Source organism: Bombina bombina, chromosome 4, assembly GCF_027579735.1.
Source record: "Bombina bombina isolate aBomBom1 chromosome 4, aBomBom1.pri, whole genome shotgun sequence".
Classification (NCBI taxonomy): Eukaryota; Metazoa; Chordata; class Amphibia; order Anura; family Bombinatoridae; genus Bombina; species Bombina bombina.
In genome coordinates, this window is record NC_069502.1 from 1,112,752,855 (window position 1) to 1,112,772,121 (window position 19,267).

At 39.8% G+C, this 19,267-nt stretch overlaps 1 protein-coding gene across 6 annotated transcripts in view; it reads left to right on the forward strand.

Moving 5' to 3' along the window:
* TRAF5 (TNF receptor associated factor 5) overlaps window positions 1–19,267 on the forward strand; it is a 319,757-nt gene that overhangs the window by 162,820 nt on the left and 137,670 nt on the right. For all 6 annotated transcript variants that reach the window (XM_053712398.1, XM_053712400.1, XM_053712397.1 and 3 more), the window contains one exon: window positions 6,973–7,074. In XM_053712398.1, the coding sequence (XP_053568373.1) occupies window positions 6,973–7,074 (102 nt within the window). The remainder of the gene's footprint in view (window positions 1–6,972; window positions 7,075–19,267) is intronic.

Here is a 19,267-nt window from a genome sequence, read left to right on the forward strand (position 1 = left end):
TAGGCCTGTGTATTTAGGTATATACTAGGCCTGTGCATTTAGGTATATACTAATAGGCCTGTGTATTTAGGTATATACTAGGCCTGTGTATTTAGATATATACTAGGCCTGTGCATTTAGGTATATAATAGGCCTGTGCATTTAGGTATATACTAGGCCTGTGCATTTAGGTATATACTAGGCCTGTGCATTTAGGTATATACTAGGCCTGTGTATTTAGGTATATACTAGGCCTGTGCATTTAGGTATATACTAGGCCTGTGTATTTAGGTATTTACTAGGCCTGTGCATTTAGGTATTTACTAGGCCTGTGTATTTAGGTATATACTAGGCCTGTGGATTTAGGTATATGCTAGGCCTGTGGATTTAGGTATATACTAATAGGCCTGTGCATTTAGGCATATACTAGGCCTGTGTATTAAGTTATTTACTAGGCCTGTGCATTTAGGTATATACTAGGCCTGGGCATTTAGGTATATACTAGGCCTGTGCATTTAGGTATATACTAGGCCTGTGCATTTAGGTATTTACTAGGCCTGTGCATTCGGCAGCTTCCTTAGCTGCCGAATACCAAAGAAGGTGGCCGCTCACAGCCTTCGGCCCTTTTCAGATTTCTTCTTGTAAAAGTGCAACATACTAAAATCTGTGCAAATCCAGATCATAGTGTATTGTACCATCACATGAAGAAATCCAGCTCTGAAAAAAACACTAAAAAATTGGGCCATAATTGGAAACTCGTTATCGCAAAAAGAAATCTTTCTGCATTTCTTCTCAACTTGATATAGAATTTATTCAACAATCTGCTGCGACTAGAGCCAATAATATATAATAATGGGTTGTGACAATTTCTTTCATGTAATTGGCAAGAGTCCATGAGCTAGTGACATATGGGATATACAATCCTACCAGGAGGGACAAAGTTTCCCAAACCTCAAAATGCCTATAAATACACCCCTCACCACACCCACAATTCAGTTTTACAAACTTTGCCTCCTATGGAGGTAGTGAAGTAAGTTTGTGCTAAGATTTCTACGTTGATATGTGCTTCTCAGCATTGTTGAAGCCCGATTCCTCTCAGAGTACAGCGAATGTCACTTATTGAATACAATGATTTCCCTAACGGGGGTCTATTTCATAGGTTCTCTGTTATCGGTCGTAGAGATTCATCTCCTACCTCCCTTTTCAGATCGACGATATACTCTCAATTTACCATTACCTCTACTGATAACTGTTTTAGTACTGGTTTGGCTATCTGCTATTTGTGGATGGGTGTCTTTTGGTAAGTATGTTTTTTATTACTTAAGACACCTCAGCTGTTGTTTGGCACTTTATGCATTTATATAAAGTTCTAAATATAAATGTATTTCTTACCTGGGGTTTAGTCTTTTTTTCAATTGACTACTTCTTGCATATTGTGGGCGGTATTAGGCCCGCAGGTGCGTCAAATGCAAAATTTTATTGTGTCATTCTTGGCGTGAAAATATTTTTGCCGCGGAAAAATACGTCTATGAGGCAACTTCGTCATTTCCGGCGTCATACTTGACGCCAAGACCTTTCACACGGTTGCGTCATTAGTGACGCGAGCATTGCGTCATTAGTGACGCGAGTGTGTCATTTCCAGTTATTTTTGACGCCAAAAAAGTTTGTTACGTTGTGCGTCATACTTGGCGCCAAACTTTTTCATTATTTCAATACCCCATTGATGTTTGCCTCTTGCTTTTTTCTCTATCAGAGGGCTATGCTATTTGCATTTTTTCCCATTCCTGAAACTGTCATATAAGGAAATAGATAATTTTGCTTTATATGTTGTTTTTTTCTCTTACATTTTGCAAGATGTCTCAATTTGATCCTGCCTCAGAAGTTTCTGCTAGAACATTGCTGCCTGACATCGGTTCTACCAAAGCTAAGTGCATTTGTTGTAAAATTGTAGAAATTATTTCGCTGAATGTCATTTGTAATAGTTGTCATGATAACCTTTTACATGCAGATAGTGTATCCATCAGTAATAGTACATTGCCAGTTGCAGTTCCTTCAACTTCTAATGTGCATGATATTCCTGTAATTTTTAAAGAATTTGTTTCTGATTCTATCCTGAAGCCTTTGTCTGCATTTCCACCTTCTAATAAACATAAAAGGTCTTTTAAAACTTCTCATTTAGTTGATGAAATTTCAATTGACCAACAATATAATAATTTATCCTCTTCTGATGAGGATCTATCTGATACAGAAGATCCTTCCTCGGACATTGACACTGAAAAATCTACTTATTTATTTAAAATATATAAATGTATATGCGTTCTTTATTAAAAGAAGTGTTAATTACTTTGGATATTGAGTTAACCAGTCCTATTGACATTCAGTCTAATAAACGTTTAAATGCTGTTTTTAAACCTCCTGTGGTTTCTCCAGGGGTTTTTCCTATTCCTGAGGCTATTTCTGATATTATTTCTAGGGAATGGAATAAGCCAGGTACGTCTTTTATTCCTTCTTCAAGGTTTAAAAAATTGTATCCTTTACCAGCAAAATCTATAGAGTTTTGGGAAAAGATCCCCAAAGTTGATGGGGCTATTTCTACTCTTGCTAAACGTACCACTATTCCTGTGGAAGATAGTACTTCCTTTAAGGATCCTTTAGATAGGAAGCTTGAATCTTATCTAAGGAAGGCCTATTTATATTCAGGTCATCTTCTCAGACCTGCAATTTATTTGGCTGATGTTGCGACTGCATCAACTTTCTGGTTGGAGAATTTAGCGCAAAAGGAATTGGATTCTGACTTATCTAGCATTATTCCCTTACTGCAATATGCTAATCATTTTATTTGTGATGCCATTTTTGATATTATCAAAATTTATGTTAGATCCATGTCTTTAGCTATATTAGCTAGAAGAGCTTTGTGGCTTAAATCTTGGAATGCTGATATGACTTCTAAATCTAGATTACTATCTCTTTCTTTCCAAGGTAATAATTTATTTGGTTCTCAGTTGGATTCTATTATTTCAACTGTCACTGGAGGAAAGGGAGTTTTTCTGCCTCAGGATAAAAAAACCTAAGGGTAAATCTAAGGCTTCTAACTGTTTTCGTTCCTTTCGTCAGAATAAGGAACAAAAACTCAATCCTCCCCCCAAGGAATCTGCCTCCAATTGGAAGCCTTCCTCAAATTGGAATAAATCCAAGCCATTTAGGAAACCAAAGTCAGCCCCTAAGTCCGCATGAAGGTGCGGCCCTCATTCCAGCTCAGCTGGTAGGGGGCAGATTAAGGTTTATCAAGTATATTTAGATAAAATCTGTCCAAAATCAATGGATTCAGAGCATATCTCTCAAGGGTATTGAATAGGATTCAGAGTAAGACCTCCTGTGAGAAGATTTTTTCTCTCACGTATCCCAGCAAATCCAGTAAAAGCTCAGACTTTCCTGAAGTGTGTTTCAGACCTGGAGTCTTCAGGGGTAATCATGTCAGTTCCTCTTCAGGAACAAGGTTTGGGGTTTTATTCAAATCTATTCATTGTTCCAAAGTAGGAAAATTTATTCAGACCAGTTCTGGATCTGAAAATTTTGAATCGTTATGTAAGAGTACCAACTTTCAAGATGGTGACTATAAGAACTAATCTGCCTTTTGTTCAGCAAGGACATTATATGTCCACAATAGACTTGCAGGATGCATACCTTCATATTTCGATTCATCCAGAACGTTTTCAGTTTCTGAGATTCTCTTTTCTAAACAAGCATTACCAATTTGTTGCTCTTCCATTTGGCCTAGCAACAGGTCCAAGAATCTTTTCAAAGGTTCTGGGTGCCCTACTCTCTGTAATCAGAGAACAGGGTATTGCGGTGTTTCCTTATTTGAACGATATCTTGGTGTTGTTTCTTCGGAAACATGGTTGGAGGATCAATTTACCAAAAAGTTTCTTGATTCCTCAGACAAGGGTCACCTTTTTAGGCTTCCAGATAGATTCAGTGTCCATGACTCTGTCTCTAACAGACAAGAGACGTTTAAAAGTGGTTGCAGCTTGCCGGCACCTTCAGTCTCAGTCATTCCCTTCAGTGGCTATGTGCATGGAAGTTTTAGGTCTCATGACTGCAGCATCGGACGCAATCCCCTTTGATCGTTTTCACATGAGACCTCTTCAGCTTTGTATGCTGAATCAATGGTGCAGGGATTATACAAAGATATCACAATTAATATCCTTAAATCCCAATGTACGACACTCTCTGACATGGTGGATAGATCACCATTGTTTAGTTCAAGGGGCTTCTTTTGTTCGGCCAACCTGGACTGTGATAACAACAGATGCAAGTCTTTCAGGTTGGGGAGCTATTTGGGGATCTCTGACAGCACAAGAGGTTTGGAAATCTCAAAAGGCGAGATTACCAATAAATATTTTAGAACTCCGTGCAATTCTCAGAGCTCTTCAGTTTTGGCCTCTGTTAAAGAGAGAACCGTTCATTTGTTTTCAGACAGACAATATCAAAACAGTGGCATATGTCAATCATCAGGGTGGGACTCACAGTCCCCAAGCTATGAAAGAAGTATCTTGTATACTTGTTTGGGCGGAATCCAGCTCCTGTCTAATCTCTGCGGTGCATATCCCAGGTGTAGACAATTGGGAGGCGGATTATCTCAGCCGCCAGACTTTACATCCAGGGGAGTGGTCTCTCCATCCAGATGTGTTTTCTCAGATTGTTCAGATATGGGGTCTTCCAGAGATAGATCTCATGGCCTCTCATCTAAACAAGAAACTTCCCATATACCTGTCCAGGTCCAGGGATGTTCAGGCTGAAGCAGTGGATGCGCTGACACTTCCTTGGTGTTATCATCCTGCTTACATTTTCCCGCCTCTAGTTCTCCTTCCAAGAGTGATCTCCAAAATCATCATGGAACAATCATTTGTGTTGCTGGTGGCTCCAGCATGGCCACACAGGTTTTGGTATGCGGATCTGGTTTGGATGTCCAGTTGCCCACCTTGGCCACTTCCGTTACGGCCAGACCTACTATCTCAAGGTCCGTTTTTCCATCAGGATCTCAAATCATTAAATTTGAAGTTATGGAAATTGAACGCTTAGTACTAAATCATAGAGATTTCTCTGACTCAGTGATTAATACTATGTTACAAGCTTGTAAATCTGTCTCTAGAAAGATTTATTATAGAGTTTGGAAGACTTACATTTCATTGTGTTCTTCTCATAAATTCTCCTGGCATTCTTTTAGAATTCCTAGAATTTTACAGTTTCTTCAGGATGGTTTGGATAAGGGTTTGTCTGCAAGTTCCCTTGAAAGGACAAATCTCCGCTCTTTCTGTTTTATTTCACAGAAAGATTGCTATACTTCCTGATATACACTGTTTTGTACAGGCTTTAGTTCGTATTAAGCCTGTTATTAAATCAATTTCTCCTCCTTGGAGTCTTAATTTGGTTCTGAAGGCTTTACAGGCTCCTCCATTTGAACCTATGCATTCTTTGGACATTAAACTACTTTCTTGGAAAGTGTTGTTCCTTTTGGTCATCTCTTCTGCTAGAAGAGTTTCTGAGTTATCTGCTCCTTCTTGTGAGTCTCCTTTTCTGATTTTTCATCAGGATAAGGCAGTTTTGCAGACTTCTTTTCAATTTTTACCTAAGGTTGTGAATTCTAACAACATTAGTAGAGAAATTGTTGTCCCTTCCTTGTGTCCTAATCCTAAGAATTCTTTGGAAAGATCCTTACATTCTTTGGATGTGGTAAGAGCTTTGAAATATTATGTGGAAGTTACTAAAGATTTCAGGAAGACTTCCAGTCTATTTGTTTAATTTTCTGGTCCTAGGAAAGGTCAGAAGGCTTCTGCTATTTCCTTGGCTTCTTGGTTGAAACTTTTGATTCATCAAGCTTATTTGGAGTCGGGTCAGGCCCCGCCTCAGAGAATTACAGCTTATTTTACTAGATCAGTCTCCATTTCGTGAGCTTTTAAGAATGAAGCTTCAGTTGATCAGATTTGCAAAGCGGCAACTTGGTCCTCTTTGCATACATTTACTAAATTCTACCGTTTTGATGTATTTGCTTCCTCGGAAGCAGTTTTTGGTAGAAAAGTTATTCAGGCAGCTGTTTCAGTTTGATTCTTCTGCTTTTGATTTAAATTTTTTTCTTTCAAAAATGAAAATAAACTTATTTTTTTTGGGTTGTGGACTAATTTTTTCAGCGGAATATGGCTGTTTTTATTTTATTCCCTCCCTCTCTAGTGACTCTTGAGTGGAGATCCACATCTTGGGTATTGCTATCCCATATGTCACTAGCTCATGGACTCTTGCCAATTACATGAAAGAAAACATAATTTATGTAAGAACTTACCTGATAAATGCATTTCTTTCATATTGGCAAGAGTCCATGAGGCCCACCCTTCTTATGGTGGTTTATGATTTTTTGTATAAAGCACAATTATTTCCAAATTTCCTTTGTTGATGCTTTCTACTCCTTTCTTTTTCACCCCACAGCTTGGCTATTCGTTAAACTGAATTGTGGGTGTGGTGAGGGGTGTATTTATAGGCATTTTGAGTTTTGGGAAACTTTGCCCCTCCTGGTAGGATTGTATATCCCATATGTCACTAGCTCATGGACTCTTGCCAATATGAAAGAAATGAATTTATCAGGTAAGTTCTTACATAAATTATGTTTTTTTCATGTATATTTTATTCTTATGAGATTTAAAATAAGAGTTTGTTGATGTCTCAGAGGGAGAGTGTCACAGTATCTCCTATTTACATCACAACCAATAGACCAGCTCTGTATACAGCATGTACATTTATATTCGTATGGGACAGAGTTTTCATGATTTTTCTTTCTGATGTTTTAGGGAGATTCCAATATGTTAAAATAGATTCTTCTATCTTCCTGCGCCAAATTTCATTCTTTCTTTATCACAGTGCATTGTCTGATTTAAGAGCTACAGTTTGCCTTTATAATGAAAAAATCCTTGGATTTACTTCTTATGTCCTATTACTTTCCAGGTTTTTAAAGATAATTGCTGTAAAAGAGAAGTACTGAATTTGCAGGTTTACTGCAAAAACGCCCCTGATTGTGAAGTGAAAGTGACGCTAGGAAGATACCAGGTGAGAAATAATTGATTTTAATTATGTCACATGATTTCTCTTAGAATGTGATTGTCAAATGTATCCTTGATGTATCCTTGATTGTCAGATGTATCCAGATTTTATTTTAATTCTCCTAAAAAATGTTTTATTATGCTACACAACAATTGCTTGATCAGTGTAGGAGCTGAGGAGCTAAGATGAACACAATTAAGAGACTTTTCTTAAGTCCCTGCTTACAAAAAGTCACTTTGAAAGGCTTTTAAGATTATATAAATATTAGTAAAAGACACCAATATCTCTTTAAGGCTATATTATGTGAGCATGGTGATATCTTAAACACTGCACAAACCAGCCCTAGAGTCAGTGCTTTGTGTTATATTATATGTCTTTGAGTTACACTATATTTCAGCTTGCTATTTCAGAATTTCCACTAATTGAGATGGGTCTTTTGTAGCCTAATTGAAATAAAATGGCCCTGATTTTAGTGTACTTAAAACATTAGGTTTATAGGTTAATCATGCGGTTATGTTAGGGTTAAGCACTTAAAAGCCAAGAGGCAAACAAGATTTTGCAGCTCAAATGTTTGCTGATTTTCCGCTGCAGTTTCGGCATACACTTTACAGTAGTAGATCTTTTTGTTGTCCCACAGTTTTATATTATAATTTTGCTTTTGGTTATGGCTCGGGCTGGCAGGTGCCCGCCACAAAAATACCGGACAAATAACTGGGTGGGGGGGGGGGAGAAAATGGGTACAAAAAGTGTGTGTGTGTGTATATATATATATATATATATATATATATACATATATATTGCAATCCATGAATAAACGTATAATTATTTTCTTGTATTGCTACTAAAAAAAAGCAGAAATAAAACCATGAGTTCCAGCCCACACACGGAATGTAAGTTACAGCTGATGCATACTATGTTCAGAAAATACAAATAAACACACCATGTACTGCCTAGTGAAAAGCATTCCCACAGATTCACTGTTTATATATATATACATTAGCAGTAGCTAAAGGGGAGATGATTAGGCTAAAACGAAACTGCAGTGAAGAATTTACCTTTCAAGAACAGAGAAAGGAACTTGAAAAGAGGCTTACGGATAGAGGATATCCTAAATATGTAATCAAACAGGCACATACACAGGTTGATAGAATAGACAGGGAGACCCTCCTTAAGGGATCCAGAACTCAGGAGAAGAAACAAGGTGCTATGACAGACAATAAAATTACCTTCGTTACAGATTATAGTACGGAATATAAAGAAATCTGTAACATAATTAACAAACACTTTAGAATGTTGGCAGCAGACGATAAGCTTGTGAATACAGTAGAGAAAGGCTTACGTTGCTCATTTAGAAGGAGTAAGACCCTAGGTAACATTCTCTCACCATCAGAGTTACCACCCTGCTCTGAGAAACCACAGGGTTCTTGGCTGAAACACAGGGGGATGTACAGATGTGGAAAATCCAGGTGCAAACCATGTGATCTTGCCATCATTTCGGACAAGTTTCATTCAACAGTCACAAGAGAAGAGTTCAAAATCCAGGCGTGCCTAAACTGTACATCCTCCTATGTTATATATTTACTTACATGCATAGAATGTCATCTTCAGTATGTAGGACTCACTAGTACAGAGGTCAATACAAGGATTCGTAATCACCTTTCTACTATTAAAATTGGAGAGGCCAGTACCCCACTGGTTAAACATTTCAAAACCGTACATAATCAGAGTAGTGCAACACTGAGATGGCAAGCCATTGAAAAAGTTACTATTCCCCTACGTGGAGGAGATAGATCCCACATTCTAGGTAAAAGGGAGATGTTCTGGATTTTTAAGTTACAAACTCGTGTCCCAAAGGGACTTAACTCAGAATATGACCTAATTAATTACTGGAAGTAGTGGGATACTTAATACTTTAAATAATACTCCAAATATACTCCCAAGAACTTCATATATATTTTTGTTTAACCGCACACAATTTAGTCTATTAAGTCTTTACAATAAGATAAAATGAAAAGGCTTCAGTTATTTGGGTTATTTTAAATCCCTTCTTTGCATTTATTTATATAGTGCTAAACCTATAAGAGTTTGGTTGTAAACATTGATAGCAACTGTTAGCTATACACACTAATTTTTACCTTATCCAGAGATGGTCTATGGCATTTATATGTGTTGCTACAGTCCTATGCTTCTTAACTTTGTTTCGACCAGAGAGATAAGAATGATAGATGGCGTTATCACATGTCACTATATTCTTTTGCAGTTCTCCACATTACTCATGTAGTTTATTTACACTATTTCAATAAACAATACTAAGCATTAAGCTGAGCACCAATAACTAGAAAATAACGTTTGCTCTCCCCCATTAGAAATTACTATAGGATTAGGGGTACCTGCCTAGATATTTAAATTATTTAAATTATCTAAACTAATAGGAATTAAGTATGTTTTCCGTTAAGGCAGTATGAACCTATGATTTGGTTTAGCTTTGAAATCTAATAGTTAAGCATTTATAATTAGCAGTATACATAATGTACATATTCATTCACTATTTAAGTTTCTATTCTTTTGGTATGTAATAGGTTAACTTTGATACAATCACCTGTTCACACACTCACACGCAGGTTTGTACTTGTTATTAACCAATCAGAATTTTACTCTGCTTTTAAATGAAGCAGCACTTGTGTATTCCATCAGCTATGATTACGGTACTACACCGAAACATGTCAGCTGGAAACAACAAGTGCTGAGTGCTGTATGTTTGTGACCCCCATGGTTTTTTATCCACAAGTGGACTTTAATAAAGTTTGGATTTTATTTTACTCTTTGACCCTGGATTTCTTTCTACTGAACATTTAATTACGCCAGTATCTGGGGTCCCTAGGCTCGGAAGCCTCTCACTTATCAGGCTGGGTTTGGACTCGCCTGTATGTATAGCCCTGTTTATGTCTGCTGGCTTTCTACTGAAGACGAGGAAAAGGGATACACCGATTGGACACCGCACACCACGTGACCGGCTGTGCATACGTCATCGGACGCGCACTGTGTGAAACACACTGAATCGGCACAGAGGATTCTGCAAGGAGCGGTGAACAACGGGGTTTTGTTTGCAGCACACGGAGCCGGAAGGATTGTGACAACACAGCACCGCATTTGATGCAGTGAGTATAGCCAATGAATTTGCTGTGACAGTGTTAAACGTATATGGCATACTCCTTTTGTGCTGTTGTTTTGTCTGAAGAGTCCGGGGCAAGAGTGTGCTAACAATTGAACTCAGTGTTAAGTTTACCTTCTCAACGGATTGCTTTATCCCTTGTCTTTGGGCATATACTACAATCTTGCAAGTGAGAGTTGTGAATCATTCCCATAACGGGAGCTTACTAATATAGTGCACTTTACTAACTTTCCTTCACCCATTGAATTACTTTTATGCTTTCTGGCAGCATATAAGTTTAGTGCATCTATTGAGCCTTTTTTCCCACCATGGAGGGGTCTGTTGTTAACTATTACTCATTACTACCTGTGGATGAAAGAGGTTATGGAGATCAGGAACTGGACTCTATTTTCTCTACAGATATCACTACCTTTTCATTAAGTGAACTTTTTGATAAAATGGAGATTCTGTTAGTTAAAGAACACAGGCTACAATTCGATGTGTGGACATTTGAGAAATATATCAAATTGAATATTGTACCAAGGGGACTGAGGATTGCAAAATTTCCCACCTTTGAAGTCACTGATAGTGAATTTATTAACACATGGAATGCTGTTTTAACAGAATGCTCCTTTAGGCTAATGAATCTGTTGATTATGTATAAAATGAAATTGCTTACTAATATTAGAACAGAAATTGACACACTACAGCAAGTTTTGAATGACAAGAAACAGGATTTAGATTATTTAAAATTTGATGGCATTCTCAGGGCTACACTTATTGAATCTAAAAATCTTATCCTTAATATGAAACACTCTAAGTATCTTCGAGACCAATCAGATTATGACAACCAATCAGTTTATATCTGGAGTCATTCCAGTACTAATACAAGGAGGTCTAGCAACAGAAGAGGTAGATCTAGGAGTAGAAATAGGAATAGAAACAGAGGGGGTAATCTTCAACAGAAAAACACTGACCCTTCACAGGTGGGACAATTCCAGTACACAGATAGTGAGCCAGATTCAGGGGAAGAAGCAGGCACTTCGGGAAGTGAGATTGTAGTGGCTGCACCAAAAGGCATACTTAAGACCCCAGGCAAACAGGTTAACATACAAACACCTGGACCCACACATAAAAATCAGGGTATACACAATAAACCTGCTAAACCTACACTCCAGAATACTAAGGATAGTAAGAATTCAAACACCAAATATGTGACAAGTGAACAGCAGTCTTCCCACCAAGCAATTTCGAATACAGGTGAAGATAGGAGAGTCTTTGAACAGGTTTTTTACCAGTCCAGGGACAAAACTGGAATAGGTCAGGCCAAGCAGAACAAGCAGGACAGGTACACCCTAAGGGGAAACAGGAAAACCAAATACCAGTAAGAAATGCTGACACTAACAATAAATATAATGTTATCAACTTATCCAGCATATCACTTTCTGATGTACAACTTAGAGTTTTAAGTTATGGAATGTCCTTTGCACCAACATGTAATTTTGATCTTTTCAGAACAATGTTGGATGTGAACAAGCTTATCAGGAATTTAACCCTAAAAAAACATTTTCAGGGAGATATGACAATGGCACAGGGCCATCCTGATGTTCACACACAACAAAGTTCAGAAAATCCTAAACTTGTCGACTTTTCTGAAGCATGTGATGTCATCACATTACAACAACTAGGAAGGCAAGGGGAAGTCTTAGATCCTTCCAAAAAAATTTCTAATTTCAGTGGTTTTAAAAAACCATCTGAATATTACCCGATACAATCCAGAGGCACTACACTTGAAACTTTTTTCAAAAGAGTGGAGAATGATCTTACTCTATTCGCCTCTAAAATAGAGACTAATGGTGATTTTAAGACCAAATCTAACCTTACAATTACTGAAAGGAAGGCTATCACAGAACTACAGAAGAACAAGAATTTAGTGATACGCACAGCCGATAAGGGAGGTGCAGTAGTTGTTTTAGATAGGGAGGCCTATATTCACGAAGCGCACAGACAGCTACATGATACAGATAGTTATCTGGAACTCGATAGGGACCCGACACAATGCTTCCAAAGGGATTTGAGGAGACTTTTGGATGATGGTTTGGAGGATGGGCATTTTGATCTTGCCACTTTCGAATATTTGTATGTTGAATGTCCAGTGGTGCCCATCTTCCACCATCTTCCTAAAGTCCACAAAACACTAACAGAGGTAAAGGGTAGACCTATTATAAGTGGAATTGGGTCTATTTTTGAACATCTATCTCAATGGTTAGATGCCTTACTTTTTCCATTTGTAAAAAGCTTGCAGAGCTATGTGAGAGACACTAAAGATCTTTTAATTTTATTGGAAGATTTTTTGTGGGACTCTAGGGCACACATCTGGCTAACTGTGGATGTAGTCGCCCTTTCTTCTGTTATGTGTGATCAGTCCACGGGTCATCATTACTTCTGGGATATAACTCCTCCCCAACAGGAAATGCAAGAGGATTCACCCAGCAGAGCTGCATATAGCTCCCCCCCTCTACGTCACTCCCAGTCATTCTCTTGCACCCAACGACTAGATAGGATGTGTGAGAGGACTATGGTGATTATACTTAGTTTTTATAACTTCAATCAAAAGTTTGTTATTTTACAATAGCACCGGAGCGTGTTATTGCCTCTCTGGCAGAGTTTGAAGAAGAATCTACCAGAGTTTTTACTATGATTTTAACCGGAGTAGTTAAGATCATATTGCTGTTTCTCGGCCATCTGAGGGAGGTAAAAGCTTCAGATCAGGGGACAGCGGGCAGATGAATCTGCATTGAGGTATGTAGCAGTTTTTATTTTCTGAATGGAATTGATGAGAAAATCCTGCCATACCGTTATAATGACATGTATGTATACTCTACACTTCAGTATTCTGGGGATGGTATTTCACCGGAATTACTCTGTTAAAAGTACACTAAACCTTTTAATAGGTATTTATCATGTTAAACGTTTTTGCTGGAATGTAGAATCGTTTGCATTTTCTGAGGTACTGAGTGAATAAATATTTGGGCATTATTTTTCCACTTGGCAGTTGCTTGTTTTAATTGTGACAGTTTCGTTTCTCTCTCACTGCTGTGTGTGAGGGGGAGGGGCCGTTTTTGGCGCTCTTTGCTACGCATCAAAAATTTCCAGTCAGTTACTCTTGTATTTCCTGCATGATCCGGTTCATCTCTAACAGAACTCAGGGGTCTTCAAACTTCTTTGGAGGGAGGTAGATTCTCTCAGCAGAGCTGTGAGACTTATATATTGACTGTGATTAAAAACGTTGCTCTGTAATTTTTATGTTTCAAATTTAATTATTGTTACTTTACTAATGGGAACAAACCTTTGCTAAAAGTTGTGTTGTTTTTAAGGATTGATGCTATAACTGTTTTTCAGTTCATTATTTCAACTGTCATTTAATCGTTTAGTGCTTCTTTGAGGCACAGTACGTTTTTGTTAAATAAGATTGTAACCAAGTTGCAAGTTTATTGCTAGTGTGTTAAACATGTCTGATTCAGAGGAAGATACCTGTGTCATTTGTTCCAATGCCAAGGTGGAGCCCAATAGAAATTTATGTACTAACTGTATTGATGCTACTTTAAATAAAAGCCAATCTGTACAAATTGAACAAATTTCACCAAACAGCGAGGGGAGAGTTATGCCGACTAACTCGCCTCACGTGTCAGTACCTGCATCTCCCGCCCGGGAGGTGCGTGATATTATGGCGCCTAGTACATCTGGGCGGCCATTACAGATAACATTACAAGATATGGCTACTGTTATGACTGAAGTTTTGGCTAAATTACCAGAACTAAGAGGCAAGCGTGATCACTCTGGGGTGAGAACAGAGTGCGCTGATAATACTAGGGCCATGTCTGATACTGCGTCACAGCTTGCAGAGCATGAGGACGGAGAGCTTCATTCTGTGGGTGACGGTTCTGATCCAAACAGATTGGATTCAGATATTTCAAATTTTAAATTTAAATTGGAAAACCTCCGTGTATTACTAGGGGAGGTTTTAGCGGCTCTTAATGATTGTAACACTGTTGCAATACCAGAGAAATTGTGTAGGTTGGATAAATACTTTGCGGTACCGGCGAGTACTGACGTTTTTCCTATACCTAAGAGACTAACTGAAATTGTTACTAAGGAGTGGGATAGACCCGGTGTGCCGTTCTCACCCCCTCCAATATTTAGAAAGATGTTTCCAATAGACGCCACCACACGGGACTTATGGCAAACGGTCCCTAAGGTGGAGGGAGCAGTTTCTACTTTAGCTAAGCGTACCACTATCCCGGTGGAGGATAGCTGTGCTTTTTCAGATCCAATGGATAAAAAATTAGAGGGTTACCTTAAGAAAATGTTTGTTCAACAAGGTTTTATATTGCAACCCCTTGCATGCATCGCGCCGATTACGGCTGCGGCAGCATTTTGGATTGAGTCTCTGGAAGAGAACCTTAGTTCAGCTACGCTGGACGACATTACGGACAGGCTTAGAGTCCTTAAACTAGCTAATTCATTCATTTCGGAGGCCGTAGTACATTTAACCAAACTTACGGCTAAGAACTCAGGATTCGCCATTCAGGCACGTAGGGCGCTGTGGCTAAAATCCTGGTCAGCTGATGTAACTTCTAAGTCCAAATTACTTAATATACCTTTCAAGGGGCAAACTTTATTTGGGCCCGGTTTGAAAGAAATTATCGCTGACATTACAGGAGGTAAGGGCCACGCCCTGCCTCAAGACAAAGCCAAAGCTAAGGCTAGACAGTCTAATTTTCGTCCCTTTCGGAATTTCAAAGCAGGAGCAGCATCAACTTCCACTGCACCAAAACAGGAAGGAGCTGTTGCTCGTTACAGACAAGGCTGGAAACCTAACCAGTCCTGGAACAAGGGCAAGCAGGCCAGGAAACCTGCTGCTGCCCCAAAGACAGCATGAACCGAGGGCCCCCGATCCGGGACCGGATCTAGTGGGGGGCAGACTCTCTCTCTTCGCCCAGGCTTGGGCAAGAGATGTTCAGGATCCCTGGGCGCTAGAGATCATATCTCAGGGATACCTTCTAGACTTCAAATTCTCTCCCCCAAGAGGGAGATTTCATCTGTCAAGATTGTCAACAAACCAGATAAAGAAAGAAGCGTTTCTACGCTGTGTACAAGATCTGTTATTAATGGGAGTGATCCATCCGGTTCCGCGGTCGGAACAAGGACAAGGGTTTTACTCAAACCTGTTTGTGGTTCCCAAAAAAGAGGGAACTTTCAGGCCAATCTTGGATTTAAAGATCCTAAACAAATTCCTAAGAGTTCCATCGTTCAAAATGGAAACTATTCGGACAATCTTACCCATGATCCAAAAGGGTCAGTACATGACCACAGTGGATTTAAAGGATGCTTACCTTCACATACCGATTCACAAAGATCATTACCGGTATCTAAGGTTTGCCTTCTTAGACAGGCATTACCAGTTTGTAGCTCTTCCATTCGGATTGGCTACGGCTCCAAGAATCTTCACAAAGGTTCTGGGTGCCCTTCTGGCGGTACTAAGACCGCGAGGAATTTCGGTAGCTCCGTACCTAGACGACATTCTGATACAAGCTTCAAGCTTTCAAACTGCCAAGTCTCATACAGAGTTAGTTCTGGCATTTCTAAGGTCGCATGGATGGAAAGTGAACGAAAAGAAGAGTTCTCTTTTTCCTCTCACAAGAGTTCCATTCTTGGGGACTCTTATAGATTCTGTAGAAATGAAGATTTATCTGACAGAAGACAGATTAACAAAGCTTCTAAATGCATGCCGTGTCCTTCATTCCATTCAACTCCCGTCAGTAGCTCAATGCATGGAGGTGATCGGCTTAATGGTAGCAGCAATGGACATAGTTCCCTTTGCACGTCTACATCTCAGACCGCTGCAATTGTGCATGCTGAGTCAGTGGAATGGGGATTACTCAGACTTGTCCCCTACTCTGAATCTGGATCAAGAGACCAGAAACTCTCTTCTATGGTGGCTTTCTCGGCCACATCTGTCCAGGGGGATGCCATTCAGCAGGCCGGACTGGACAATTGTAACAACAGACGCCAGCCTACTAGGTTGGGGCGCTGTCTGGAATTCTCTGAAGGCTCAGGGACAATGGAATCAGGAGGAAAGTCTACTACCAATAAACATTCTGGAATTGAGAGCAGTTCTCCATGCCCTTCTGGCTTGGCCCCAGTTAAAAACTCGGGGGTTCATCAGGTTTCAGTCGGACAACATCACGACTGTAGCTTACATCAACCATCAAGGAGGGACAAGAAGCTCCCTAGCAATGATGGAAGTATCAAAGATAATTCGCTGGGCAGAGTCTCACTCTTGCCACCTGTCAGCAATCCACATCCCGGGAGTGGAGAACTGGGAGGCGGATTTCTTGAGTCGCCAGACTTTTCATCCGGGGGAGTGGGAACTTCATCCGGAGGTCTTTGCCCAAATACTTCGACGTTGGGGCAAACCAGAGATAGATCTCATGGCGTCTCGCCAGAACGCCAAACTTCCTCACTACGGGTCCAGATCCAGGGATCCGGGAGCGGTTCTGATAGATGCTTTGACAGCACCTTGGAACTTCGGGATGGCTTATGTGTTTCCACCCTTCCCGCTGCTTCCTCGATTGATTGCCAAAATCAAACAGGAGAGAGCATCAGTGATTCTAATAGCGCCTGCATGGCCACGCAGGACTTGGTATGCAGATCTAGTGGACATGTCATCCTGTCCGCCTTGGTCTCTACCTCTAAGACAGGACCTTCTGATACAGGGTCCATTCAAACATCAAAATCTAACTTCTCTGAAGCTGACTGCTTGGAAATTGAACGCTTGATTTTATCAAAACGTGGTTTTTCTGAGTCGGTTATTGATACCCTGATACAGGCTAGGAAGCCTGTTACCAGAAGGATTTACCATAAGATATGGCGTAAATACCTATACTGGTGCGAATCCAAAGGTTACTCCTGGAGTAAGGTTAGGATTCCTAGAATATTGTCCTTTCTACAAGAAGGTTTAGAAAAGGGTTTATCGGCTAGCTCATTAAAGGGACAGATCTCAGCTCTGTCCATCTTGTTACACAGGCGTCTGTCAGAAAATCCAGACGTCCAGGCCTTTTGTCAGGCTTTAGCTAGGATCAAGCCTGTGTTTAAAACTGTTGCTCCACCATGGAGTTTAAACTTAGTTCTTAACGTTTTACAGGGTGTTCCGTTTGAACCCCTTCATTCCATTGATATAAAATTGTTATCTTGGAAAGTTCTGTTTTTAATGGCTATTTCCTCGGCTCTAAGAGTCTCTGAGTTATCAGCCTTACATTGTGATTCTCCTTATCTGATTTTTCACTCAGACAAGGTAGTTCTGCGTACTAAACCTGGGTTCTTACCTAAGGTAGTCACTAACAGGAATATCAATCAAGAGATTGTTGTTCCATCCTTGTGTCCAAATCCTTCTTCAAAGAAGGAACGTCTTCTACACAATCTGGATGTAGTTCGTGCCCTCAAGTTCTACTTGCAGGCAACTAAGGATTTTCGACAAACGTCTTCCCTGTTTGTCGTGTACTCTGGTCAGAGGAGAGGTCATAAGGCTTCGGCTACCTCTCTCTCCTTCTGGCTTCGTAGCATAATTCGTTTAGCCTATGAGACTGCTGGACAGCAGCCTCCTGAAAGAATTACAGCTCATTCTACTAGAGCTGTGGCTTCCACTTGGGCCTTTAAGAATGAGGCCTCTGTTGAACAGATTTGCAAGGCTGCAACTTGGTCTTCGCTTCATACTTTTTCCAAATTTTACAAATTTGACACTTTTGCTTCTTCGGAGGCTATTTTTGGGAGAAAGGTTCTTCAGGCAGTGGTTCCTTCTGTATAATGAGCCTGCCTATCCCTCCCGTCATCCGTGTACTTTTGCTTTGGTATTGGTATCCCAGAAGTAATGATGACCCGTGGACTGATCACACATAACAGAAGAAAACATAATTTATGCTTACCTGATAAATTCCTTTCTTCTGTTGTGTGATCAGTCCACGGCCTGCCCTGTTTTAAGGCAGGTAAATATCTTTTAAATTATACTCCAGTCACCACTTCACCCTTGGTTTCTCCTTTCTCGTTGATTCTTGGTCGAATGACTGGGAGTGACGTAGAGGGGGGGAGCTATATGCAGCTCTGCTGGGTGAATCCTCTTGCATTTCCTGTTGGGGAGGAGTTATATCCCAGAAGTAATGATGACCCGTGGACTGATCACACAACAGAAGAAAGGAATTTATCAGGTAAGCATAAATTATGTTTTATTCTTCAATCCCTCATGAAAAGGGTTTGGAGGCTATTAGGTACTTTTTGGAAAATTTTTCAACTTTGGATGAGCCTTTCATTGAATACATACTGAGGGCCACTCATTTTATGCTAACACACAATTATTTTCGATTTGGGGAATCTTTTTATCTCCAAAGATGTGGGACAGCTATGGGGGCCAAATTTGCGCCCTCATATGCCAACCTCCTTATGGGTTGGTGGGAGATGTCCCACATCTTTGGAGATCGGAACCCCTTTAAAGATCAGATATCTTTTTACAGGCGGTATATCGATGATCTGCTTTTTGTGTGGTGTGGATCACCCTCAGAACTTTCAGACTTTGTCACAAGCCTTAACAACAATGATGTAGGCCTTAAATTTACATTTGAATACCATCATACTGAGATAAATTTTTTGGATCTCACTCTTAAAGCTGACAGATCAGGTAAAATTCACAGCAGTACGTTTAGGAAGCCAATCACAAGGAATACCCTGCTCCATGCTAAGAGTTGTCACCCTAAGCATGTATCATTAGCAGTAGCTAAATGGGAGATGATTAGGCTAAAACGAAACTGCAGTGAAGAATTTACCTTTCAAGAACAGAGAAAGGAACTTGAAAAGAGGCTTACGGATAGAGGATATCCTAAATATGTAATCAAACAGGCACATACACAGGTTGATAGAATAGACAGGGAGACCCTCCTTAAGGGATCCAGAACTCAGGAGAAGAAACAAGGTGCTATGACAGACAATAAAATTACC